This window comes from Alosa alosa, chromosome 20 (assembly GCF_017589495.1).
Source record: "Alosa alosa isolate M-15738 ecotype Scorff River chromosome 20, AALO_Geno_1.1, whole genome shotgun sequence".
NCBI classification, from domain to species: Eukaryota; Metazoa; Chordata; class Actinopteri; order Clupeiformes; family Clupeidae; genus Alosa; species Alosa alosa.
Genome location: NC_063208.1, coordinates 7,138,440 through 7,165,217, shown reverse-complemented (window position 1 = coordinate 7,165,217; position 26,778 = coordinate 7,138,440). Strand labels below are relative to the sequence as shown.

The window sequence follows — 26,778 nt, the reverse complement described above, 5'->3', positions numbered from 1 at the left end:
CGGGTTTCGACCCGGCAACCCTCCAGTTACAAGTCCGAAGCGCTAACCAGTAGGCCACGGCTGCCCCACGTGGAGTTTATAGAATAAATACAGCAGGTTACACATTTAAAATACACTTCAGTCACTAAAAGCATTTTAAAGGAAAATGTCACGAAGAAGAAGAGTTTAATGGCATGTATCCTCTCATGTTTTCTCCTATATAGATATAGACTCGTCTTTGTGCTCCTCATACCTGCTCTATGGAGTCTCCGGTTCAGTACTCTTTGCCATTGCCATGGCCATCTTCTCTGCAGTGATTTTCTGTCAAAGTAAGTTTAGCAGTAGTGCTACTCATCACATTTTGATATCACCTCACAAGTAGCAGTATTCCTTTATTTAGTTTCTGTTTTCATTGCAACAATTATTTTACAGAAAGATTGGGTATTATGATAAATGTTGGTTGCCAAGTCGTTGGCAATTGTCATTTGTTGACATACAGAGGAAGGCAATGGCAACACTCACTCAGGGGTGCCCAAGAATATAGATAGTCAATACTACTTGACTTTATAATCAATGATGTTGACTTTATAATCAGATCTTACAAGTCTATGACATGAGTTGTAATATACCATGGTCAAGTTAGTTTAACGTTTAACATGCATTTAACATTCAAACTTACAGTAAATCAACTGTAAAGCATGGAGACTTCCTTCCCTCATATTGAAGCCTTCAAGGTTTGACTTTTACATCCAATTTTGCCTTTAAAGAAAAAAAAAGATTGTCTAGCTTTTTTTTTCTCAAAATTTAAATCCATTACACTCTCTGACAAATTGACCAAGTCACATGAAACCAATTGTGCAACATGCCAAGCCTATTTTTCACGCTACATGCAAGCGCGTTGGAAGCGTTTCCATTCAAAATAGTAAAGAAAAATATGACGTGAGAACAAGAGACATTGTAATGGGCAGAGAGGCCGTCGCAGCACCGCATCAGACACACTTCTGGTAGGCAAAGACATAGAAAACTCCATGCAGGTGCCACACAACTAACATGCAACAGACGTTCACGCCAAGGACCCGTGTGAAACAGGCCTAAGAGTCAGCGTCAGTGACAGTGGGGGACCTGCGCTTTGTTGATAAAGTCAACTGCAGTCGGGAAGAAACTGAGTTTGTGCCATGAGATTCTGGTCCTGATGGACCTGGTGGAGGGGAGTGGTTCAAAGAAATTGTGTCCAGGGTGGGAGGGGTCAGCCACAATCCTACTTCATGACATCAAACCAACTCTGTCTCATAGACAATAATGTTTTAAAAATACCTTTTGCATGATTTTTAATTTTAAAAAATAATTCTGAGAAATTGTTGAAGAGCTATTTAAAAGGCTAGCCTTTTAAAATGATATCGTCACAATGTAACAATATAATTACAATTCATAGAATGCTTTTGTCACTGAACCTCTGCTTCAGGCTGTGCTGGCAGCACACACTGGTTGACCCTGGTACCAAGCACTCTAGCAACTAGCACACAGCCACAAGACAAGTCAAGACAATGCGTCAACATAACCAACATTGCAAGTAATCAAAGACCTACATTTATGAACGCATTGCACAGCATTATGGGAGTTCACAGTCCTGAACCAGCTAGGCTCGGTTCATTACAATATCATGTTAACACATTCTGCAGCCTTCTTGTGAAATCTCTGACTTTGATGCTGACAGTAATGACATCCTTTTTGTTCACAGGTCGGAAGGTTAGGGGTAAAGGTCGGCGGGCTGAAAACAGAGGGCCAGATCATGGTAAGAAGTCTTCTGTAAAATAGTGTGATACGGCAAGGGGTTATTATGAGTTATGCATAGTTGTATTGTAGAATCATTTACATGACAACTTGATTGAGTTCAATTACACTAAGCGCTATATCGAATTGATGGCATATAACATTTTAGAAAAAGCTGGTTGTTTTGGATGTAAATGTTTGGATGATATGTTACTCCTTGAATGCAAATGTGAGACATGCAGTTAGGTTGTTGGTATCAGCATAAGAGGGCATATGTGCTCATATCTCATGTACAGTATGTAAAAGAACCACCTACTCTGTGTTTTCCCCAAGGCAATCGTGGAAGATATGACATAAGATCGTCCGAAATGGTAAGTAAACATCACACAAGGGATAGAGGACCCTGAAACTTTAGTTGACAATGAGATTAACTTCATATGAGATACGCTTTTTCCTCCGAAATCGCACTGTGCCTACTTCAAAGGGCACAGTTTCCACCTATTTAGGCCTACCATCAAATGCTTGACCTCTTTAGAAAGCTGAGACCCTGTAGTGTCTTGGAAAACAAGCAGAACATTTGTGTGAAGTACTTGAGTTACAGAGGCTAGAATATTGTTTTTTCTTTCTACCGGGTTACAAACATCAATCAACTAACCACATTTCAGCCCTCTAAGTCACTTGAGGCACTTGAAAAACACAAATGAGTCCTAGCACTAGGTCTTTTGAAGCTGTGTGTAAAAGTAGATCAATATAGAAGAAGAGATAAATAGTTCACACAATTATTTGTAGGTATGTCCATATGTTTTGCAAAAAGCACTATGAAGACTCCCCATAATACCTTTGGTTACCCACAATGCATGCCCCTTGGTGTAGAAGCATAATCATGGTCACAAATGAAAGATAACACTCTGAAGTGTCATGCTCGTGACTGGTTTGTATGTCAGGGGTTCTCATATGGAATGACTACACTTAATAATCAATATGGAATAATATTGTATAATTTGAAATGTTTTTGTCCAGTTCAACTTATTGTGAAAAACATGATGATAATAAAAATATTTTTCATTTCTGTGTGATTGTATCCATAGGAGGTGCAGTATGCTACTTTGGATCAAATCCATTTGGAACAGGCATCCAGAGCGAGAGTTCAGTAGGTCTGCAAGAACTCACCTCAGCCAATGCAAAGTTCAGATGAATGGAGTGGATCAGATGAATATGTGACTCTTTTTCCTGTTATCCGGAAAGCAAACTTTGATACCTGTTATAGACCAACAGTTTTGCCTTTTTTGAGTGCAGAAGAGTCTTGGTCCTTGCTATGGTACTACCAATACCTATGCTGACTGATGTGTGTACAGCATTGAGGGTTAGCATAGAGTTATCATATCTGTGTGATGACAACTATGATGAGGCATGAGGAATGAGGTATAGGTGTATCTAGCAAAGCTTGCAGCATTGATACCATTGTTAACCAACCAAAAGCCATTTTCGAACGTATGCAGAATTCAAAGTCTTTGGTTAAAACACATAGTAAAATGGTAATTGGTAGGTGTAGTTTTGCTTCTGTCAGTCACAAAAGATGCCTGTGAGCACACGTATGTCAAGTTTGAGACTCTCCAATAAATGTATGTCTCAACTGCTTGACGTAGGGAGAAAACGTCTTCACTGAATATATTCCACCTCGGATATTACATTCAGTTCTGAACACGACTCTACCTGCAGGTTGCCTGAATGTGCACATCTACATACACATATATTTGCTCATATGAGATGGGAAGACGGAACAACAACAACAACAACAACAACAAAACAACAACAACAAAATGATTTAGTGATGTGAGAAATGGAGCAAAAAACTGGACTAACATTAGAGGCGGGGGAATGACCTAATGTGCTTTTAAAGAAGGAGTCGAGTCTAAACCCCCCCATTTTTATTTTTGGACCCCAAAACATTTGTGTTTTAGCTTGCTTTTTAAAATTTGCGCTTTATATGTTGTATGCCGTAATATTTGGATAAATCATAATACTTGCCGGTCTGCCTCAGTGTTTTGTATGCTTAACAACACAACAACAAACTAGATAGATTTGAAAGTTAGACACATCAGAGACCCGAACACCTGTATTAAAAGTATCAAAGATTTATTTTGTTGCCTATTATTGCACTGTAGTCTTTACATAAACTGACGTTCAAATGTCACATAAATCAAGAGCCAGACATTTTGAATGTGAATTCTAGTTGATGAGTTCCAGTATGAAAATCAAAAAGTGTCACGATTATGGACAGAGGTAATGTCAGTGGCATTTTTTTTTTCAAACACATGAAAGATGTTAAATTCCTAGTCCTATAGACAGATTTCACACAGTAGCCAATCAACAACCAAACCTATTCATGGTCAGAAACAAAATCATTAACAAATCAACCTTTGTGGGCAAAAAACATCACCAACAAAACAGCTTTGAAGAACATTTCACTGAGGTTGTCGAGCAGGCACCTTCTTTCATGTTGCTGTTTAATTGAATTAGGCTCAATACAGTGGTATAACATAACAAAACACATTACTGCCAAAAGTAGAAAGAAAACAAGTTTGACTTGTGAAGTTGGTGGGAATGTTTGCAAAAAACACTGACGTCTGCTGGACACACAAGAATTAACATGCTAATCACTTTGTCACAAGGCCTATGGTTGAGTCAGATGTTGAAATGCTTTGTATGATATATAATGTGATCAAAACACAACTTCTATGTGAACTTCAGATTTGATGATCAAGCATTTTTTTCATTCTTCATCCAGTTCTATGTGACATACTTCTCACTGACCAGCTGTTGAAGCAAAATAGCAATGTGAATTCATAGTTGATGCACACAGGATAAATGTCTTTCCTCTGAAAAGCACTGACCTGCTTCCTGTTAGGATCTTCCTGATATGCTGTGCCATGGCAACCATCATCATTTGCAGCAAAAGAGCTGATGCAATCCCCAGCATTCTATGTACACTGGCAGTATGGCATATGTCTTGAGTATCTAAATAAGAAAATGCATCAGTCAATCAATCAATTGTAAAATCACTCACTCACTCACACACTCAATCAATTTACCAATCAATCAATTAACCAATTGACCAGTCACTGAACCAACCAATCTATCAACCAATCAATCATCCACTCACTTAGTTTCTCAATCAGTCAAGTCAATGCTTTATTGCCAGTACGATGGAACATCGCCTGGAATTTGGCTTAGATAGATACTATACAGTACAGTATGCTCACTAACTAAATAATGATGAAGACAAATATTGCCTGATCTGACAAAAATCAGACAAGTTCCCTTTTATCTGTCTTTCAGCTGTGCTCAACTCAGGACTGGGTGCACACATATTTTCATGTATGACATTCTGAGAATCAATAATAATGTAATAAAAGATAACCAAGACATAATTGGAATATTCAATGTATATTTAGTCCTGCTTGATTTTAACTGATTGGAGCTTTGGCTTACCACTTAACGTGAGGCTTCTATTGAGTCTCATCCCTCTGCTCTCCACCACACAAGTGTGCTTCTCTCCCGATCCGAACTCCGGGAGAGACACTACAACTTGGTTACGCGTGAATACAGAGGGTGGGGAGCTGCCATTGGTCCAGACAGACTCAGATTGGCCCCTCTCCTCGCTCACGTCTTCAAGGACCCAGAACACACGCGCTTGGGATGGGTGGACGCCAGTGACCACACAAGTAAGAACAGCAAGCGAATCGTTTCTGTGGCGGACAGTCAATGCAATTTCAACTGAGGGACTGTCTTGGCCTGTAAAAATACGTAAGAGCATACACAGTATTTATCCACAGAATACTTTTTGTATGTAGTATTTGCTGTTGAAGAATTACTGAACACCTTAACCAAATCCAACCCATAACCTTTACTTTAATCATACATTTTAGTCAACAGAGTGTCAACAGGTAGTTTATTGATAATGTAAGCATCTGTAGATAGTCTGTGAACGACTATCAAAGTAAAGTATGACCAATATTAAATGTGAATGTATATGGGAATATACAACGTGTTGAACAACGTGTATGGGATATCTTGGACAACAACAACAAAAACTCTCAGTCGCTCCTACTCGTACCTTCAACAACAACCACTGTTCCATTGCCAATGAACAATCTTTCCTTGTACACAACAGCACAGTAATATGTCCCAGAATCCTCTGTGGTTGCCTTAAGGATGTCTGCTCGGCAGGACTGTCTCTCGACATCGATGTGCATTTGGATGTTCTTGCAGAGTTCCATCGTGTCGCTCTGGGGGTGTAGTTTCATCCAGGCGACCGTGTAGCAGAACGAGACGATGCCGAGCACCTGGCAATAGAGGCTCGCTGTCTCGTTGATCCTGCTCTTTATCGCTGGGGGATACTGGGTGAGATTCTGACCCATCCCGGCAACTGGGAGATAAGGAGATGAATAAACTATCATTTCCCAGAGTAGAGTGCAGAGGTAAATTCATAGTATCCATGTGTCATTCATTCATTCGTTTGTTTCAATAAGTTACAGCACCACATGGGGTGGTGGTACCGTAATGGCTAAGGAGCTGGGCTAGCATGATGTAGCCTAAAAAGTTGTGGGTTCAATTTCCGGTTTCCATAGTTTCCAGCAAGGAATCTAACCCTGAGTTGCTCTATGGAGACTGGCCCTAGGCCTTGTAATATAATTGACATACGTAAGTCACTTTGGATGAAAGCATCTGCTTAATGAATAAATAATAATGGCAAACTGTTTTTTACTGGAGACAAAGTTAAAGTAGGCCTAATATGGTTACTCTGAAACAATTTTACTGAAGTAAGAGGAGTAAGAAAGAAAAAGAATAAGAAATGTATACCGTAATTTCACATTTATTAACAAACGTTTATACACTGATTTTGCTAAATTTCTTCAGGTTAATACACAAATGCAATTTGCGTAAAAGACTGCCCTGTGGTTTATACACAATGCAGGCTAATACATGGCAAATTACTGTATACTTTGTGGCCCCTTTCATCAGTATCATATCATTTAGGGATTAGCAATTAGCAATAAAAAACAAATTTAGACTTCAAAATTACAGATGTGGTACGTTTTTTCCTTTCAGCTCACACGGTTCCTTTTCTCTTTGAAGTTTTTGTAGTTTTGGGCTGAACATTTATTAGTGAATTGTCCTTCAAGACAAAAAGAAAAGCAGGACAATACAAGAGTAAACGCTAAAACAAGAGGCTACATTAAGATTCTGGAGGAAAAGATCAGTCAGTGTGCCGAGAGACATGCCACAATAGGCGGCATTTGACCATTTAACCACACAATGATCCAAAACATACAGCCAAAAAAGGCAAGAAATGGTTAACAGAGAACAATATCAACATTTTAGCAACACATATCAGAGAACAATATCAACATTAGTGGGCTAGCCATAGTCGAGACCTCAGTCCGTCAAAAAAGTAAGCACAAGGCCAGAGTGATGGCAAATAATCGTTCCTGCCTCAAAACCCGGGTTGCTGCTAAAAAGGCGCAGTCTAGAATCATTTTGGAGACATGGAGAGGCTTGGTAGGTATTATATGAACCATTTTGAGAGCTGTAAATGCAAATACAGATGTTTCCAGTGATTGTAAAAAAGGGTATGAATAATTTTGGACACACCATTTTTTATAAAAATGTTAAAAAAAGACAAAAACACTTCTTTTTATGATTCCATGTTTCTCCCACATTTCCAGGCATTTCCAGTGGCACAGAAAACAACATTGAGGTAAGGTTAACATGGGGACACACAAAAAAAAGATTTGTAAAGTTGACATTTTGAATTAAAGTATTACGCTAAAGTCCGATTAATTTTCATTTCAGAGTATCTATACATTGGTTTTGAACATTTCAACTGGAAACTTGAATGGGTCTACACAGGCATGAGAGTAGTTGTAGTGGTGTGCGCATCTCCACTGGTGAGGTGCAGGGCAAATGGAACTAGAACTCAAAAAGAATGAAATGCCCGCACTCTGCTAAAAACTCCCATACGTTTATTATGTGCTGCAATGTTTCGACCCAGCTGGGTCTTCCTCAGGCAAAAACCTAAAACCTGAAACCAAAAAACCTACCTGAGGAAGACCCAGCCGAGTCAAAACGTTGCAGCTCATAATAAATGTACGGGAGTTTTTAGCAGAGTGCGCAATTTCATTCTGTACAGTCGTGAGCCGTGTTGTGCAGGGTGTGGGAGCTGCGATGAGAACAAATGGGATAAAAAAAGTTTGCTTACCTGTCAAGCTCCACATGCAGCTGAGGGACAGGACTCTGAGGGGATGCATGGTGAGTGTCAAGTGTGTGAAAGTGTGTGAAACTTAGACGCAGCTAATGTGATGATGGACACATGTCCCACTTGGCCTTTCTAGCCTCCTCTACAAGCACACAGAGAGAGACTGAGAGAGAGAGAGAGAGAGAGACAAACACACACACACACACACACACACAATCACACGCACAAACACACATACAAACACACACATGCCTATGCGTGCACACACGCACACACATACTGTACAAACACACACACACACACACACACACACACACACACACACACACACACACACACACACACACACACACACACTGCATATCTTCCCTCACATTTTGACATACATGTGAACAAAAGTTTAGATTACCATGGACATTCTTGTTTAAATTTCAATCCCAAATTGATCAAATAAATTGAATTATTGAATGTTGTGTTTGCAACAGTACCTCAAATGAAATTAGTTTCAAACAGAACACTTTAATTAAATTGTCCTGAAAATATCCTATAGGCTTAAAGAAGTGCAATGTCTAGAAAGAAACAATTTAACGTATGTTTTATTCAACATATTGCGATATTTCAGTTTTTTACACCTTGAAAAGAGAGGGCCATAGTCAAACACAGAATCTGTGTAATTACCATGTCTATATGGGCATTTGGCCATATACAGTAATGTGTGGCATGCAAAAAACTGGACTGAAAAACTGAAAGAACCAGAAGTTAAATGATATGTAAGGGATAATGTATTGTCCGCCTGTAATGATCAGAAAATAAGTCTCGACAGGGACAACAGAACCCCACCGCGCAGCGGAGTGGTCTTACACGCTTATTAGGGTAGAGTGGGGGAAAACGCCCCTTGGGGTAAAACGCCCCCACTCCTATATTTCACAAACTAATCACTAAATGAAGTAAAATGTTGTTGTTATAATTTCTATGCACTATGTTGACAATGGTGATGTACAAGTACCCACCATAAAATGGAAGCATGCTCTGTACTTCAAGAAAACAAAAGAAAAATGGATTTTTAGGCAAGTGTTCTAATTTTCAGCAGTCACTAAAACAAAGTTGGCTATTGATGAAATATAGTAGCTTGCAATCAATTTATTGATTATATTTTATTGCTCCACAATAGATTTTGTTTACTTTAGTTGTTTACTTTTGGTTTTTCCTATTAATGCATGAGGGGCATTGCTTTGACAGGGTGGGGGCATTTTACCCCACCCTTGGGGGGCGTTTTACCCCACAGCAGGGGCAAAACGCCCCTTTTGCACAATTTTTTTTGTTGTTAAAATACTAATTAACTGTTAACTCTGGACAATTTTCATATTTGGTTTATAATTCATGACATTGTCACTCAAAACTAGGATAGCAAATCTACACATATTTAGCTTTTTGTTACACAGTAATATCACATATTCCTTAAGGGGGGCGTTTTCCCCTACCCTACCCTACATGGCTTAACGCAATGGGTCTTTAAAAATGATTTTCTTACTGTTTCGTGGCTTCCGCTGACAAAATAAATAATCCGCCACACAGACAAGTTTGACAGTTTCAGGTGTTGCGTGGCTACGTATTACTATAGCTGACTTTCACTTTCAAAGAAATTCCATTGCAACAAGCAAACAGACTTCTTGCGGAGTGATATGAAAGACGTTAATCAGAAGCACAAAACCCGTTGCCATTGACAGCGGTGATTATATACCTTGCCGGTGATTACATAGATTTAACAGACCTCTGAACGTTGGGAAGGCCGATTCATGTGAATGGAACTCTCTGCAGCACTCTGAAGAGCCGTGTAATAAATTTCCTTAAACACTTAAACAAAAAAAAGGTAGCGTTTAAAAAGATAATGTTGCTGCTTCAGCTTATTTAGACATGATCTAAATAGGACACTTTGAATATAGAGTATAGCCTATGTTCAGTAGAAAATGGTTTTGCTGACCTAAACACAACATGGAGAGCCGCAGTGCTTTTGCAACAAAGGACCACATTCGGTTTGCATTTGGGTGAAACCACATGACAACGCTGAATGGAATGTTAGAAACACAAACCATTTCCTGTCCGTCACTTCAATTTGTGCAAGTCTAGCACAACCACTGTCGCTGACCTCAATACAAAACATTTAGGTCGGAAGTTGCAGCAAAAGACATGGTTGAGGTTGGAATGTTTCACCATTATGGTTTTTATGATGAATATTATATATATACATAAAAACATGAAAATTTCAAATTGTACTACAGTGCATTTATTCATTTGCCAGATAAGTCAGGAGAGGTTACAGGAAATGTTACAGGAGAACAAGATGAAATAAGTGCACAGTGTGAGTGTTGGGGGGCTGGAGGTGTTGGAAAAGAGGGTGGTCTTGGTCTCCAGGATATTCTTCATCTTCAACGGTAGAGCGAAGGCGCCGTTGCTGTGTAACATCTCATTCTTCAATAATTAAATTAATTAATAATTCAAATGAAGCCTGTAATAACCATATAAACTGTGTCTTTAGTGGTAGCGCAGAGGGACCATTGCATCTTCACTCCTGTGGTATAAGGAAGCCTACAAAAGAACAACACAAATATAATGGAAGCTTTTATATAAGAGATAGAAAGCAGCCATGTAAAGGAACTGAAAGTTTACCTGTATTGTAGCCTAGAAATCTAGACGCACCCTAGCGGCGGCAAATTAATTTGCTCAGCCTGTACGTCTAGTATCAAACCATAGGGATTTCTATTGGCTGACGCCGTGGACCTCATCCAATCACAGCGCTCTATTTTGTTAGAGAGTCTTAAGGCGGGCTTAACAGGATAACGACAGTCCTGCGACGGTGAACAACAAGGAAGGTGGCTATGGCGAACGAAGAGCGGTTGTTTGAATCGGCGTTGGCGTCATCTTTGGAGAAGTTGGACTTGTGCTTTTCTTTGAAAGTTGAGCAACACAATGCACTTAAGTCATTCCTTTCGAAGAAGGATGTATTTGCCGTTTTGCCGACCGGATTCGGATATGGTCGTAGCGCTGGCCTATTGCATGCCTAGGCAGTTTGAAAGACAATTCTCTGCCCGCCCCTTGGATTAAGAGAGGTGAATGGTTCGATGCCAGACTATACATTTCAATGATATAGGATGGCCCGCCAGGCTACCTGTATTGGTGATATGGACTAATACCTCGGACAAACAATGGATGACATACAATACCTTGGGCTGCGTTTTTGAAGAGGCAGACTGCTGTGGTTCCACCCAGAAGCAAAAGCATGAGAGTAGAGGTTACCCAGACAACTGAGTAAATGTAATATACAGCAAAGCAATGGTCTGCAAAAATGAAAAAAAAAAAAAAAGTTAGGCCCTGCAACTTACAATACAAATAAGGTTCTGTTCTGTTGAGTTATTTGCTCTGACAACAGAAACAGAAAAGGACCCAGAATATTTATACACATATTGTACAGGCTTCCCCACCTCTGCTTAACCCCAGAGAGCCGCCTGCAGTGATACCATCTCTCTGCAGTGTTTTGTTGAAGCTCAGTCCAGCAACTTCCACCACGCAGGCACACTGAACCCCCCTCTCCCACTCCTCCAAGGGAACCAGGACCTGGTTCCGGGTGAGCCTTTTCAGTGGTTCACATTCACCGGCATCCTCCAGGTCAGAATCTGTCCATCCACTCTCCACGCGTCCGCTGATCACCCAGAAGACGTGGGCCTGGGACGGGCTGATGCCAGACACCAGGCACAGAAGAGGCACTGTGGAGGTGTAGGCCATGGGTGGGATGATCTCAATGGAGGGAGATGGGAAGGTGCTGTTTGACTCTGTAAGCAATTCAATTCAATCCTATTTTATTGACATAGCATGATAACAGAATACTGTATATCTATAATCTTAAGTCAGATACACACACAGTACGACAACACCACATCACAATACAGTTCACACATTGTCACCACTTCATAAGGCATCACACAACACAACATCACCACTTCATAAGTCATCACACAACACATCACCACTTCATAAGGCATCACACCACACAACATCACCACTTCATAAGGCATCACACCACACAACACAATCACCACTTCATAAGGCATCACACAACACAATCACCACTTGATAAGGCATCACACAACATCTCCACTTCATAAGGAATCACACACAATCACCACTTCATAAGGCATCACACCACATAACATCACCACTCCATAAGGCATCACACAACACCACTTCATAAGGCATCACACAACATCACCACTTCATAAGGCATCACACCACAATCACCACTTCATAAGGCATCACACAACATCTCCACTTCATAAGGAATCACACACAATCACCACTTCATAAGGCATCACACCACATAACATCACCACTCCATAAGGCATCACACATCACCACTTCATAAGGCATCACACCACATAACATCACCACTCCATAAGGCATCACACAACACCACTTCATAAGGCATCACACAACATCACCACTCCATAAGGCATCACACAACACAATCACCACTTCATAAGGCATCACACCACATAACATCACCACTTCATAAGGCATCACACAACATCACCACTCCATAAGGCATCACACAACACAATCACCACTTCATAAGGCATCACACCACACAACATCACCACTCCATAAAGCATCACACAACACAATCACCACTTCATAAGGCATCACACCACACAACATCACCACTTTATAAGGCATCACACAACACAATCACCACTTCATAAGGCATCACACCACAACACATCACCACTCCATAAGGCATCACACAACACAATCACCACTCCATAAGGCATCACACAACACATCACCACTTCATAAGGCATCACACCACACAACATCACCACTTTATAAGGCATCACACAACACAATCACCACTTCATAAGGCATCACACCACAACACATCACCACTTCATAAGGCATCACACAACACAATCACCACTTCATAAGGCATCACACAACACAATCACCACTTGATAAGGCATCACACAACATCTCCACTTCATAAGGAATCACACACAATCACCACTTCATAAGGCATCACACCACACAACATCACCACTTCATAAGGCATCACACATCACAATCACCACTTCATAAGGCATCACACCACACAACATCACCACTTCATAAGGCATCACACATCACAATCACCACTTCATAAGGCATCACACCACTCATCACCACTTCATAAGGCATCACACGACACAACATCACCACTTCATAAGTCATTACACAACATCACCACTTCATAAGGCATCACACTAGTTCAGTTCACACAACATCAGTGAGTATGATGCCCTTACTGAAAGACTCCCTAAACCATTTAGGTAACACATTAGTTGAACCTGGCTTCATACAATTATTTTTTATCATTCATTAACTATTATTACATTGACATGATTGTTAATATTGCTATTGTCCTTAATGTAGTCTTGCCAACTTTTTAAAACTGTTTACTGTTCATTTTTAACTATTGTATTGTTTTATTTTGTATGTCACTTTGGACAATGCTTTGTTAAATCCCCTCATCATAACCATTTACAGAGCTCAGAGCTTGAACCTGATCCCCTAAAGCAAGGGCGTAGGTTTGGTCTCAACTTTGGTGGGGACACATTCCCAACTCCTATTGTCACAATACCAACATTATTGTTTCAATAGGTGAATAATCTCGATTTCAATACTTTTGCGATTTTTTAAAATGTGATTTGGTTTGTGTGATTTGAGATCATTCACATCAGTGGCAATCAATCATAGAATTTGATTGACCCTCCACACACACACACACATAGAAAGTGATGCTTGTCATAGGTTTCTAGTATTTTGGAATTCATATAAACTTTATATTGTTAATTATTTATAGTATTTTATGATCTGCATAATTACTAATAGCTAAACATATTTAGTAATTTGAATATATCACATTGATATTTAAATTATTAGGCTACACTTGTCTTTAATATCATCACATTTGTGTTGTGTAGGCTAAATCTAATTGAGTGCCTGTCACTTTAAGTAGAACGTGAACGCACTATAAATTAGATTTCAGTCTCACGGTTTAAGGCTATGAAAAATAGTTTTCGCAAGTGTAAGGATATGTGGATTCAACTCATCATGTTTGCTATGTCATTAGATAAAATACATGTTCAAAAAACTAACAAGTCAAAGAAAATCTTTCTGGATGAGATCATAGAAGAGATATCTGGTGTCTCGCAATGTTTCTATGAGTATGGAAATGCACCATAGTTTAGGCCTATCTTTTATTTCTTTGCAATGTGCATGCAGGCTACATTCACAAATACATTAGCCTGCATACACAGAATATAGGAACAGGAAAATGTCTCGGATCCATTGTTTATTGCGACTGCAAGATTGGTAGCCCAATTAACATGACACTCTCCGCCTCTCACTCTGCGTGTAGCGTGCGTGTCAGATAACTTCCCCCTCCCCTCCCCCTCGGTTTTTCTAAAATATAGGTGGGGACAATTGTAGACAATCTACACCCATGCCCTAAAGCAAGCATCAAGGTGACCGGGTCAAAAATGTCCTTATCAAGAGAACTGTTGAACAGAACCTATGCACCTCATATGGAGGGTCTATCTGCTTGGGGCAGACCATGTCAGAGTCACAACACCACCATTATTTCACAGTTTGCTATTGAGGGCCAGTCGTGGCCTACTGGTTAGCGCTTCGGACTTGTAACTGGAGGGTTGCCGGTTCGAACCCCAACCAGTATGGCTGAAGTGCCCTTGAGCAGGGCACCTAGCCCCTCACTGCTCCCCGAACGCCGCTGTTGTAGCAGGCAGCTCACTGCGCCGGGATTAGTGTGTGCTTCACCCTCACTGTGTGCTTAGTGTGTTTCACTAATTCACAGATTGGGATAAATGCAGAGACCAAATTTCCCTCATGGGATCAAAAGAGTATATACTGTACTTATTTAAACTTATATACAAAGTGTTAAATTACACAACATCATGAGCTAGACTCTCAGGGAGAAGAGCAACTGATAACACAAACACCTGACTTCTGTGTATCCATTAGGGGAAGAAAGCATTTGTTAAACATACAGTACACACCCCTTGAGTCTTGAAGGAACAGTATGATATTGTCAAATGACACATTTTCCTGAACAACCATGCTTTCCTTCTGAATAAATTGTGGCAAGATGGTATATTTAAGGTATATTTATTATTCATTCTATAGAGGTTGATTTCTTCTGATTATTTTATGTCAGATAAGTGCATTTGTTTACATGTACTTGTTTACTTAGTAAAACAGCAATCCATACGACTCCTTGCATCCCTCTAAATTAAGACATCAACCTGTCATCCATCAAACACAAGAAACACAAGTCACTGGACATCTACCTTTACACACGGCTGACAACACACTCTCCTCTGCCCTGTGTAAACTAACAGTAGCACTGCTCCATTGATCCTGTATTAGTGATAAGTTATCTTGTACATTGCTGTCAAAAACAAAGGGAGAATTCTAGAATATTTAAAGCAACACAATGCAGTCCTTTCACTTAAAATAACGGCTTGTAACTCATTTTGATGCCACACTGTCTTACAGTAAGGAGAGTGTAAGGAGAGTCCCTCACTCCACCGTTGCATGGCCAGATCACTGTCTTACAGTAAGGAGAGTGTAAGGAGAGTCCCTCACTCCACCGATGCATGGCCAGATCACTGTCTTACAGTAAGGAGAGTGTAAGGAGAGTCCCTCACTTTGCCGATGCATGGCCAGATCTCTTGGTTTTGCGCTATGTAAAGTTGTTGTCGCAGGTATTAGCATATCCTTTTTTGTAGATTTTAGACTAATTGGGTAGCCCCCTTAGCACTAAATAGATATCCATTAAGTAAAAAAAAAGTAAAATCAAAAGATGAATTCCTACAAAAAAAATCTATAAAAAGAGGAATTCCTTGTGTTACTTTAAACTACTTACCTGTTACCATGAGTCGTGTTCCATTCCCAACGTGTGCGAAGCGACCTTGTGACAACACACAGTAATAGATGCCTGCATCATCAATTGTGACCTCTGGCAAGGTCGCCCGACAAACGTTGACCCACGAGCCGTCCATGCCATCGTTTGGGTTGACCATTTTGATTCTGTCGGTCACCTGTAACATCATGGGCCTCCTCCGGTCCAGCTTCAGCCATACCACATGCGAACACCAGGAGTAGAGCTCCGCTATGTCGCACTGCAGGGTTGCAGAGCCCCCGGACGCCACCACTGCCACGTCCGGCGACTGGGTCACGATGAACGACGGGTCCACTGCAAACAAAAGACGTATCTGTTCCGCTTACACTTAATTGATTATGAGTTTTTATTAGTTATGGTTTGTATATTCATAGTATTTGTTTATTAAGTGTGCTTGCTGCAAAGCAGCACACTTATTGTTCTTCTTAAGTTTTATTTTTCCCGTCTCCCTAATTTTTTGTCAGCTCTAGCGCCTAGGCCCTTTGAGACAGAGACACCGTTCCAACTTTAAAACGTCCGGTCAGTACCGGTGTAAGTTGGTCGCGAAGATGACGTCAGGTGGGCGTGTCGTTCGTCCGCCATATTGGATTGAACAGAAAGCGAAACTAAATTTTCACAGGTCACAATTTGGTCCGAACGCCACGAAACTTGACGATATTATTTTTTTTTTTTTTTGGACCAAGCCTCACAAAAGTTACCAGAAGGATTTTTGATTTTTCGAAAGCGTTTGCGAGAACCGTCACAGCCAAACGAAATCGGCGACGAAGCTCCAAAACAGGAAGTCGTTACTATCCATATCTCAGGAACACTGTCACATATCGATACCAAATTTTGTATTTGAACTCGGGACTCCAATGTGAGGGTGCATAAGCTAAAAAAAAAAAGAAAACATTCCAAAAGTTTCCATCATTTGGCAAAACATCTACATGTATTTGGTAACTAGGATTAAAAGAAAAGCCAAAATAAATATTCTCACCAATCACCTTCTATCACAATGCCTTCCAAGTGTGCTCAATGTCTCTGGGCAGTTACAATGTCTCCAGGAAACCTAGCCCAATCATGAAATCCTTGTAGGCGTGAAGTATCCAAACAATCATTTCATTATGGCTGCACCTTAAGTTACTGTAGTAGGTCCCATGGGATACAACTTCTTCGCCAATGCATATGACAGTTTAAGTGGACGAACTGGAATTAGGGAGAACAGTAGCCATATATAGCTTACATAGTAGAGTTGTTTTCACATTGACGGTATTCAAATTAAATTTTTCATTATTGTTAAATATCATGATGGGAGAGTATTATTAAAAATGTTACAAGTATGCAAATGCATGTATGTTTACGGGCATTTAGGTTTTACTGTGTTGTTTTGTTGTAAAGACATGCAAGGCATTCTGGGCCGTAATGAACAGTGGTCGGCAGCACTCCATAGGCTACGTGGTCGGCAGCACCCATAGGTTAATGTGATTAATATGAATAGGTGTTTCTGTAAACCTAGGGACAATAAACAGCTATCTCTGTTACAAAAACGAGCTGGTAATCGCCATTGAAGAGGGAACTATGATAAAAAAGATTGTTTTCCTAAAAGCATGGAGTTGACGAAAGAATAAGCAAGCAATGTCAATGCTAATGTTAAATACATCTGAACGCTAGGTGGCAACGTTGTATTACATTTTACTAAATAAGGTGGCATTAGTGAGCTTCATAAGTAAGGAAGGTGCAAATATGTAATTTATCATGGGAAATTATTGGAAATGTTATTTCTTGTTTATTCTAATTGCAAACCACACACATCCTTTCGTAATCACTCGTACACTTTTGATACCATTGGTATCAAAGACTGTCGTTTCGTTTATTTGTTGTTGCCTAGCAACTCTGGGACCAACAGAGCAAAGATTCTAGAACAGAGCTTCAGAGAGACACGTTTTGAGTTCGTGGCCAAGTGCCTAAAATATCGGTTTCCATGTGTATGGGCTGGATGGTGTGCGTCCTTTATGAAAGTAAGTGTTTTATACAGTTACAGATATATAATGAGTCATATGGTAGCTTCTAGTGGTCAACATAAATGTGCCCCTTCTGTTATTAGAATGCTAAGCGGAGAAGCATGCTAAGCAGAGATTTAACATCATTTCTTGTGTGGCTAGAAGCTAGGGAGGAGATGTTGCTGTATGGGATTTATGTTGCTTAGCGTGATGCCATGGTCATTTGATATGAGATGCTTGTACTCGTAACTTTAGGACTCCTATTTTTTTTTTTACTAAGAGTAATTCAGGAAGCATTTTAGCCCTAAAAGTATCGCCTGAGTCTGTGACAGCTTAAAAGAAGTCGCGAAGACTCCTAACTCACTAAGGCCGAACACTTTTTTTGTGGTGGTATTTCACATCGCGATGTTTTGAAATGCGTCTGCAGGAACTAACAATCGCGAGGGAACAATTTTGCATTGTAGGCATAACTAAGGGATGCAGTAACCCCACCAACAACAGCCAAAACTAGCCTACTCATTGTCAACGTACATTACATTTCATTGTGAATCAAATCCTCCTTGCAAACGTTGGCATAGGCATATGGTGACAGATTAATTTAATAATTAAAGTATTAATTTAATAATGTTGCTGCGTGGATCATGGTAAGTGTGAATGAAGTGGCCACTTCTTAATGGGACTCGCTGTATGGAAGTAGGCTAAGTAAAATAGAGATGCCTCAAATAAGATAAGGTTAGGATATGCCCGCTTGACAACGGCAGAGATAGCAACCATCCATTTAGAACGACTGACCTTCATAGCAACCAAAGATCTTAGCTGTGATTCATGTACAGTATGCATTCAATGTGATGCAAAGTATAGAAAGGTGATGAAATATACAGAGACAGGTCAATAAATATAGTGCAATGTAGACAGTAGTATACAGTTGATTTACAGAAGGTGGTTTAGAGTAATATGAATTAAATATAAATATGTGCAGTGTATTAGCAGTTATCTCATACAATAAGTAGAATAATGTATGTAGATGTAGCAGTAACATTATAATAGTAGAAATAATAATATATATATATATGCAGTGTATTAACAGAATATAATAAAACAGAATAAATATGGATATTCAATATGACAAATATATAACAGATATGTACATAACATACAGCTATGTGCAGTGTAGAAACAGTGTCATTGTAGTGCAGAAACAACATTATAAGAGTAGGAAGAATAAGTCTATGTGCAAGATGAATAGTATAAAGATCAGTAGAATAACTATGTATAAATGGAATTACAGTAGGCCTATGTACATTTGTAAATATATAGAAAACTATGGGTGAGAGGGATAAATTAATTTTATTTAATCGTAAAAGTAAATTGCATTCAATTAAATTGCAATGAAAAATCTTTCCAGTAGGCTTTAATGTCACGCAAAAAGTACAACCAAAGCTGAGCTTGATCAACTAGAACGTCTAAAGAACCAGAACTTGAGTGTAGTTTTTTGCTGGGTCCCAGGCCATGTTGGTCTGAGGGGAAAGGAGAAAGCGGACAGTGCTGCTAAGCAAGCCCTCAATGAAGAAGTCACAGAATGTCAAATCCCTGCCCCAGACCTTAAACCTATACTGAACTCTTACATCTCAGATAATTGGCAATCTGAATGGAATTAATGTACCAACAACAAGCAAGGAATGTGAATTTTGGCACATTTCCATGATCCACTGGGTCGTTATGGGCCACACAAAATACGGTGTTGCTAAAATTACTCCTATTGTGGCTATTAGAGACATGCGTTCATGAGTATCCAGCTACATTCAATGAGTTAAGTAAAATACATTCACACACACAAAAAAAACATCACTAATGTTGTGGACATTCCTTTATTCTGAGATACATCAATAGGCTCTCAAAACAATCCCAAACAGACATAAGGTCTTTATAGAGCAAATCCATATAGATTATTTGTCAAATAAACCAGTAAAACAGAATTAGGGGATGGAATATATAACATTCACACTCATAGCTCATATTTTTAAAATAAATCAGTGAAAAAGTATCCTGACAAACAAGCAGCATTTTAATGCCTTAGTCATATTTCATAATTTCAACATTTTCTCTAGGTTACCTGACCCCAGTTTGAGAGGTGCAAGACGCGTGACGTTATTTATTTTTTCAGCCAATCACTGCTGTTGTTTTATTTTATTGATTTGATTTTAGTCATAGAAGCTAAATTCGAAGGCAGGCCACAGGTGAAATCCAACGAACCGCATTCACCCCGCAAGGCAATAGTTGAAAAGAGTTTTTGAGGTATTGCCACTGCTCCAACACTGAAAGGCACTGTTAGAATGCTTGCCAGGTTCAGCATAGCGTATGTCACTGTCTGCTCACGTTGGTGACCGGACCAGGGCAAGCACACTTTCGCAGTTCCCGCCGGAAATGCAGTCTAGTTTTCATTATTCTTTTTATTTCTATTGATATTTTCCTTAATGTAGTCTTACCTTCTTTTTGAAACTTGTTTACTGTTCATTGTTAACTATTATATTGTTTTATTTGTAAGTCGCTTTGGACAAAAGTGTCTGCTAAATTCCATAACCATAGCCATAAATAAGTTTTACTGTAAAATGGTGGAGAAATTCTATTCTATACGGCCAGGGTAGAAAAAGGAAGGCCTACTGACGGTCTGCCATGTGGTCTTGCTAGACAAAGTATTATGCACATTTATTTGGTCACTTATGTCAAGGCTTTCAAAGCATAACATACTAAACATACTAGAATAATGAGTTCAGCGATATGTTACAAAATATGTTGTTTCTATAAACAGTCTTTTGCTGTTATTTTGCATGCATTGAGGTGCTTAAAACACAACAAACATACATTTAAAGTTAAATAAGGTTAAATAAAATGCACTGTTCAGTACCTTGAATCAGAGAGAAAAACAGCATCATCAGTCGACAGGACATCATTTTCACTCACTGATGGTGGCCTGAGAACAAAATGCTTATCTCATCACTCAGCCCACACTCTACACATCACCAGAGACACTACTGAGAATTCATTTCCTCTGGATGACCAACTTCATGTGCCGAGCCGTATACTATGGGAAATCATATTAATTGTTGGTGCACTGTGCATATAAGCTTCAGGTTTGTGTTATTCTTAATGCTTGATCAATATCCAGCAATTATACTTGACTATGGCATCATAATTAGTGGCGAAGGTGCTGGCCTTTAAAGGCACCTTTAACAAGATTTGTTCTCAGGGTTCCCCTCTGGTCGAGAAGCACAATAATAAACAAACTAAATATGCATCTTTTGCAAAGAAGTATGAACATAACTCCTATATAATATAGAGGGAATGCACCAACGGCAGTCTGTAGAAAAAGTTCTTGTAATTCAGTCCTCTTTAGGGCAGTTTCCTACTTGAACCTAGAAAGTCGCTAGATCGGGAATCACCTACAGAGGGCCGCTCAGACACTTGCAATAGTGCCGTTCATCATGTTGGGAGGTTATATGCCATCAAAATGATTTTAAAGGTCAAATGATTAAGGGTCAAGGGTTAAATGATGTTAAGGGTCAAAATACTGTTACAGATGTCTTTAAAATAAGAAATATGTAGGCAACAGGAATAACTATTGTGACCTGTATTTATTTTCAGTTTAAGGACTTGTAAACAGATTTTCATGGTTTTCTTGAAAGATGGGGTAATATTGAGCAGTCACAGAGAAGTCATAAAAACTCTCGGTGACGGTATCTACAGAGGAGTGACATGACACTGTCATGAACGTGTCATAAACATTATAAACAATTCATAAACATTTATAACATAACGCTTCCGTCACTCGCTTCTGTCAAGTGTCATTTGGTTTTTGTCATGACAAGTTAGGGTTAGGTCTAGGGTTAGTGTCATTCGGTTTTTGTCATGGCAAGTTATGACAGTGTCATGTCACTCTTATGTAGTAGAGTGACATGACACTGTCATAACTTGCCATGACAAAAACCGAACACCGTAAAGTGTTACCAAACTCTCTCACATGCTGCAGCTAAAAGGCCAAGAAGACAATACCACGCTCCTGTCTTCTAAAGAAAATGTCAGATTGCATATCGCTTCCTGATACAGACAGGAAACTGTGGCTCTAAATGTTTCAGTGGGTGGTATATGTGTGTGTGTGTATGTGTGTGTGTGTGTGTGTGTGTGTGTGTGTGTGTTCCCCTCACAGGCACCCACCCGTGCCTCTGTCACAACAACACACAAGCAAACCAGAGCAGCCCGCAGATGGGGCGTTGCCCGTCGTCTGCCCATGCAAATACGCTGCGTGGGGAAATGCCCAGCTGGCGCTCCGAGCTCACTGCTTACCTGGTCGCTCACTTCCTGCCCAGCCGCTCACTTCCTGCCTTCACACACAGTGGCGTGGAGCATGCTGACACTTAACATCACTACACTACTGAGAATCTGGCACGCGACTAAAGCACAGGCTTGAAAGAGAACGCCCTTTTATGTGCTTTAAATGGTCTTGAAAGGCTCTTGACAAAGCAGCAGAACTCGACATGACAAATATGTAAGAAAGATCACTCTTGAAATACAGATTCATCTTAATTTGCCAAAACACTAGTATGAAATATAAGGTTTGCATGAGAGACCCCAAAAATTAGAGAATGCAGTGACCCAGTGTCCTGTCATCCTGGCAGTGGCGGCCGATGTATGCATGACACCTAAATCTGTGAACAAAATCTTCTTAACATTTCTTAATGGTCATGTCTCCCTATAGTGACTGAATAACACCTTCCGGTCACTCCTCTCTGACTGAGTTACTGCTGTGTTTGTGAAAGATAGCGATAGCAAGGACTGGATCATGCCCAACTCTGTATTAGGAACAAAATACTAACAAACAATAACCTAATAATTAAATGTTGGAATTATTTATACACATAACTGAAAAACAAATCATTATAATATTCCATTAACCTCTTCAAATGTCACTTCCTTGGATAGAAAGTGAGACTGAGCATTACTGTATTTAGTCCAGTACCCAATTTTTCACAGATATTTTTTTTTTCATAGTTTGTTCATCTTAAGTGCTTCAATCAGTGTGTAGGCCTATATAGGTGCAAGGGCACAGCAGTGATTTTGTTACAGTGTTACAACAGTGCCACCAAGAGGCATTGGGCTTCAACATGCATTTGAACATCCATTTTGTAGCTGTTGATGTTTTGATGCGAATTTGAATGTGAATCTACAAAAAATGAAACAATGTAAACAGTATGTAAGCATTTTAATAGGGTCCATGATCAAGAGTGAAATCAAAATATTCCCCTTTGTACAAGAGTCACTGCAAGAGTGAAATCAAAATATTCCCTTTTGTACAAATGAAGGATACTAAAGTATGTCTTCACCATCATATAAACCACCTCTACGGTTCGGGATTTATCTTTAAAAAAAAAAAGGGGGGTTTTGACTTAAAGTCAATAAACCTAGGTGGCCCATAAACACTGCAATTCCACATTATTTTATGTTAGCTGCACAGTAAACTATCAATGCAAAAATCAGTAAAACAAACAGCACAGAGGAAATGATTCCCAGCCACCTGTAAACCCACATCACTGCGTGGCACGAACCAGACAGATCTGTGGAGACAAAAACAACACATACATGTAAGTGGAAACCAGAATACTCACCACCAGGCAGAGAAGATGGACCATATTTATATGTGTCTATGACAATTTGTTTGCCCTCAGATATGCACGATTGGATTATACTTTTACAGCTCTAAATTTAATTACACATTTCATCATATACAATACAGTAAAAGAGAAATATGCGTATTGAAATAAACAGTAAACATATTGAAACTTCAAATATTTATTTTTATCTACATGCACACGAATGATGTTGATGTAAACAAAAGTTGCGTCTAATAAACTGGCCCAGACCAGTACAAACTGACGATTCCAGTTCATATTTACCATTCTGGGCCCTGCGCTGGGCGGTTTTCCTGATGGTCTCCCCTGCGTACTCCACCTCACACACACACTCAGCCCCTCTCTCCCACCGCTCCGCTCGCACCCTGACCCAACTCCGGGTGAACTCCACGGCCGAATTGCCGCCGTTCGTCCAGGCCGACCCCGTCCACCCGTCTGCCCTCTCTCCATCTATCGTCCAGCTGACGTGGACCTGGGACGGGACGACCTGCATCACCCAGCACAAGAGTTGGACATCGGAGTTGTGTCTGCTGCTGTCCAGAGGTGAGAAGATTTGTACTGATGGACGAACAGCTATGGCACCTGCAGACAACAATTTTCTTGTGTTACTTTTAAAGGAAAAATGTGTAGTTTTTTGTTGTTGCTGTTGTTGTTGTTGTTGTTGAAAACGTCAAAAATTACAGAGAATTAGCAACAGAATGTGAAGTAATAATATGAATGCTAAGCATTCATATTAGTTTGAACTTTTCCTAAAGGAATAAATGTGAACGGTTCCGGTGCCGACAACAGTGGCAGCATGTCAAGGTAGCTCCGTGTTTTTTTCTTGAATTTCCCCTTGGGGATCAATAAAGTATCTGTCTATCTATTGTAAGGGTCCTATGGGGAGTGGTTCATATTGGGATAGGCAGAAGCACAGTTTAATAACAATTAGTTAAATAATAATAAGTCATTAACTTTTCTATTAACATATAGTTTGTAAATAAACATTTAACATATAAATGATAAAAGAAATAACTTAATTAGTGCCAAAAAGACATTTAGTTAACCATTAACACATATTAATACAATATTAGTTAGATTAGCAATAGATTTGCTAAAACATTAACATACAGATTTTATGCAAACAACTGATATTTAATTAATGATTAAAAAACTATTAACTTGTGCCAAATAGATATGTTAGTAACAATTAACAAATATTAACAAAGGGTTAGGTAATTACTAGTTTGCTATTTATTATGGCACCTGATTATGGAGTGTTACCAATACGTTTAATAAAACACACTGCAATTACAGTTAAATTATGATAAGATACAAATAAATGATTATGTGCAGTTATTTGCTTTGAAACTAAACTATTTCAAACAACACTGATCAATATTGAAAGCTGATCATAACCTATTGAACAGCAAATGCACTATGTTGGATTTGGTCAGTGTAATTCAAGACTTCAGTACCAAACTTAGCATTCATTTACCTATCACAGTAACAGTGGCTCCACTGCTGAAAAAAGAAAGTGCACTGTGCACTAGAGAACAGTAGTACACTCCAGAGTCCCCTGGCTTTGCGCTAGTGATAGTTCCTTTACACTCGTTCGCATAGTCATCATCATGGCCTCCCAAGATGTTGATGGATGTATCTATCTCTCCGGTCCTTGGGTGGACCCTGAACCAGGTGATTGTGTAGCAAAAGGTCTTAGCGGCCTGAAGGCTGCACGTTAGAGTCGAGGAGTCTCCACTTCTGACCAGAACACTGCTTGGAGACAGGGTTAGGGTGGCTGTACAGACCACTGTGGAAAATATAGAGGAAACAGAAATGAGGTCACATACATGCACACAATGTTGTAACCTTGTAACCGGAGGGTTGCCGGTTCGAGCCCCGACCAGTGGGCCGCGGCTGAAGTGCCCTTGAGCAAGGCACCTAACCCCTCACTGCTCCCCGAGCGCCGCCGTTAAAGCAGGCAGCTCACTGCACCGGGATTAGTGTGTGCTTCACCTCACTGTGTGTTTCACCTCACTGTGTGTTCACTGTGTGCTGTTTGTGTTTCACTAATTCACCGATTGGGTTAAATGCAGAGAACAAATTTCCCTCACGGGATCCAAAAAGTATATATACTTATACTATACTTATACTTAAACATTTGTGAAGTTAAATGCACCATGTACCTTTTTGGTGTGTCTGAGTGAGGAGAAAGTTACTTTTCAAGCTTTTTTACACCCCTTCTTTGAAGAAATGTTTTTTTTCTGACACTATTATAACAGGCCATAATTAATAGCAAAGTAGCCAAACCTGAAGGTTTGAGAATAATTGTTGGTAATACTTATGTAGCTTATTGGTATTACTGAATAGTATTATTTTCATTATCCATAGCAACATTATCTGACATCTTAATGATTTATCAAGAATTGCAACAGGTGCAGCTTTATATCAAGGGCTCAACAAATACAACAACAAAACAATTTACATTAAAACAAAACAGATATTATATTATTACATCACTATATGATTATATTAATACATTATATAAATAGATCACTAAATATGATTAGGAAAGGACAATAAGCAAAGTCGTGATCAGAACGTTGTTGTAGTTCTATTACAGTAATGCAGTAATACAATAAGATATATTGGTAATTCTCAACGATCATCAACAACCTATTTGGTAATGTATACTTTGCTATTTATTGTGGCCTCTTAAGTGTTGCCAATATTTTCTCTATAATTATCTGTGATTGTTACAGTTCTACATCTTGTTATGATCTATTCATTTTGAAAATTAAAAAAAAAAGCATCAGCTGAATACTTTAAATTCAAATTAAAGTTTCGTACATCATCGAGTTACCTCTGGTGACAGAAGACACTAATGCCAGTAGTAGTGACGGTCGAAGATGCATCCTGAATATGCCCCTGTGACTTGCCCCTGAGAAGTACCCCTGAGAAGTAGCCTAGTGCTGTGACCACAGGGCCCCATCCCCCTGAGTAAGCCCTGCTGTTCTGTGGTAGGTCGAATCACCTTGATCATGCATAGTGTGTACTACTCACCAAATACATAAATATGAACAGCCCCTCTGGATACTTTAGAACTATGGGGTGTCATTT

The 26,778-nt window shown here is 39.5% G+C and overlaps 3 protein-coding genes and 1 long non-coding RNA gene across 4 annotated transcripts; 1 reads left to right on the top strand and 3 right to left on the bottom strand.

The window, feature by feature from the left end:
• The first annotated feature begins 1,726 nt into the window (after positions 1-1,726).
• Positions 1,727-3,004, top strand: LOC125285473. Its single transcript, XR_007192030.1, has 3 exons — positions 1,727-1,771; positions 2,083-2,120; positions 2,838-3,004. It is a non-coding gene; the product is annotated as an uncharacterized LOC125285473 (long non-coding RNA).
• Positions 3,005-3,554: 550 nt separating this feature from the next.
• On the bottom strand, positions 3,555-8,194 carry LOC125285472. The gene is made up of 5 exons (XM_048229929.1): positions 8,012-8,194; positions 5,867-6,178; positions 5,242-5,544; positions 4,644-4,767; positions 3,555-4,566 (listed from the first exon to the last, which is right to left on the bottom strand). Exons 1-5 carry the CDS (start codon positions 8,058-8,060, stop codon positions 4,530-4,532), a joined length of 825 nt encoding a protein of 274 aa, XP_048085886.1. The 5' UTR covers positions 8,061-8,194; the 3' UTR covers positions 3,555-4,529.
• Positions 8,195-11,384: 3,190 nt separating this feature from the next.
• On the bottom strand, positions 11,385-16,812 carry LOC125285628. Its single transcript, XM_048230159.1, has 4 exons — positions 16,806-16,812; positions 15,981-16,310; positions 11,524-11,835; positions 11,385-11,425 (listed from the first exon to the last, which is right to left on the bottom strand). Exons 1-4 carry the CDS (start codon positions 16,810-16,812, stop codon positions 11,385-11,387), a joined length of 690 nt encoding a protein of 229 aa, XP_048086116.1.
• Positions 16,813-23,280: 6,468 nt separating this feature from the next.
• LOC125285627 (immunoglobulin kappa light chain-like) lies at positions 23,281-26,573 on the bottom strand. Its single transcript, XM_048230158.1, has 4 exons — positions 26,522-26,573; positions 25,157-25,468; positions 23,944-24,261; positions 23,281-23,604 (listed from the first exon to the last, which is right to left on the bottom strand). The coding sequence occupies exons 1-4, from the start codon at positions 26,571-26,573 to the stop codon at positions 23,483-23,485; spliced, it is 804 nt and encodes a 267-aa protein (XP_048086115.1). The 3' UTR covers positions 23,281-23,482.
• Between the last annotated feature and the right edge of the window lie 205 nt (positions 26,574-26,778).

What these genes read in the sequence shown, in the direction of transcription:
- LOC125285628 (XM_048230159.1), bottom strand. An exon ending in AACACGACTCATGGTAACAG is followed by an intron (nt 11,836 to 15,980) that starts GTAAGTAGTTTA and finishes AATTGCTTACAG; the next exon opens with AGTCAAACAGCACCTTCCCA. An exon ending in CAAAACACTGCAGAGAGATG is followed by an intron (nt 11,426 to 11,523) that starts GTATCACTGCAG and finishes TTCTGTTGTCAG; the next exon opens with AGCAAATAACTCAACAGAAC.
- LOC125285472 (XM_048229929.1), bottom strand. Translation starts at nt 8,060, where the DNA reads ATGCATCCCCTCAGAGTCCTGTCCCTCAGCTGCATGTGGAGCTTGACA. An exon ending in TAGAAGCCTCACGTTAAGTG is followed by an intron (nt 4,768 to 5,241) that starts GTAAGCCAAAGC and finishes TTTCTTATTTAG; the next exon opens with ATACTCAAGACATATGCCAT. An exon ending in AAGATCCTAACAGGAAGCAG is followed by an intron (nt 4,567 to 4,643) that starts GTCAGTGCTTTT and finishes TTGCTTCAACAG; the next exon opens with CTGGTCAGTGAGAAGTATGT.
- LOC125285627 (XM_048230158.1), bottom strand. Translation starts at nt 26,573, where the DNA reads ATGCATCTTCGACCGTCACTACTACTGGCATTAGTGTCTTCTGTCACC. An exon ending in AGTGTCTTCTGTCACCAGAG is followed by an intron (nt 25,469 to 26,521) that starts GTAACTCGATGA and finishes TATTTTCCACAG; the next exon opens with TGGTCTGTACAGCCACCCTA. An exon ending in AGCCACTGTTACTGTGATAG is followed by an intron (nt 24,262 to 25,156) that starts GTAAATGAATGC and finishes TGTTGTCTGCAG; the next exon opens with GTGCCATAGCTGTTCGTCCA.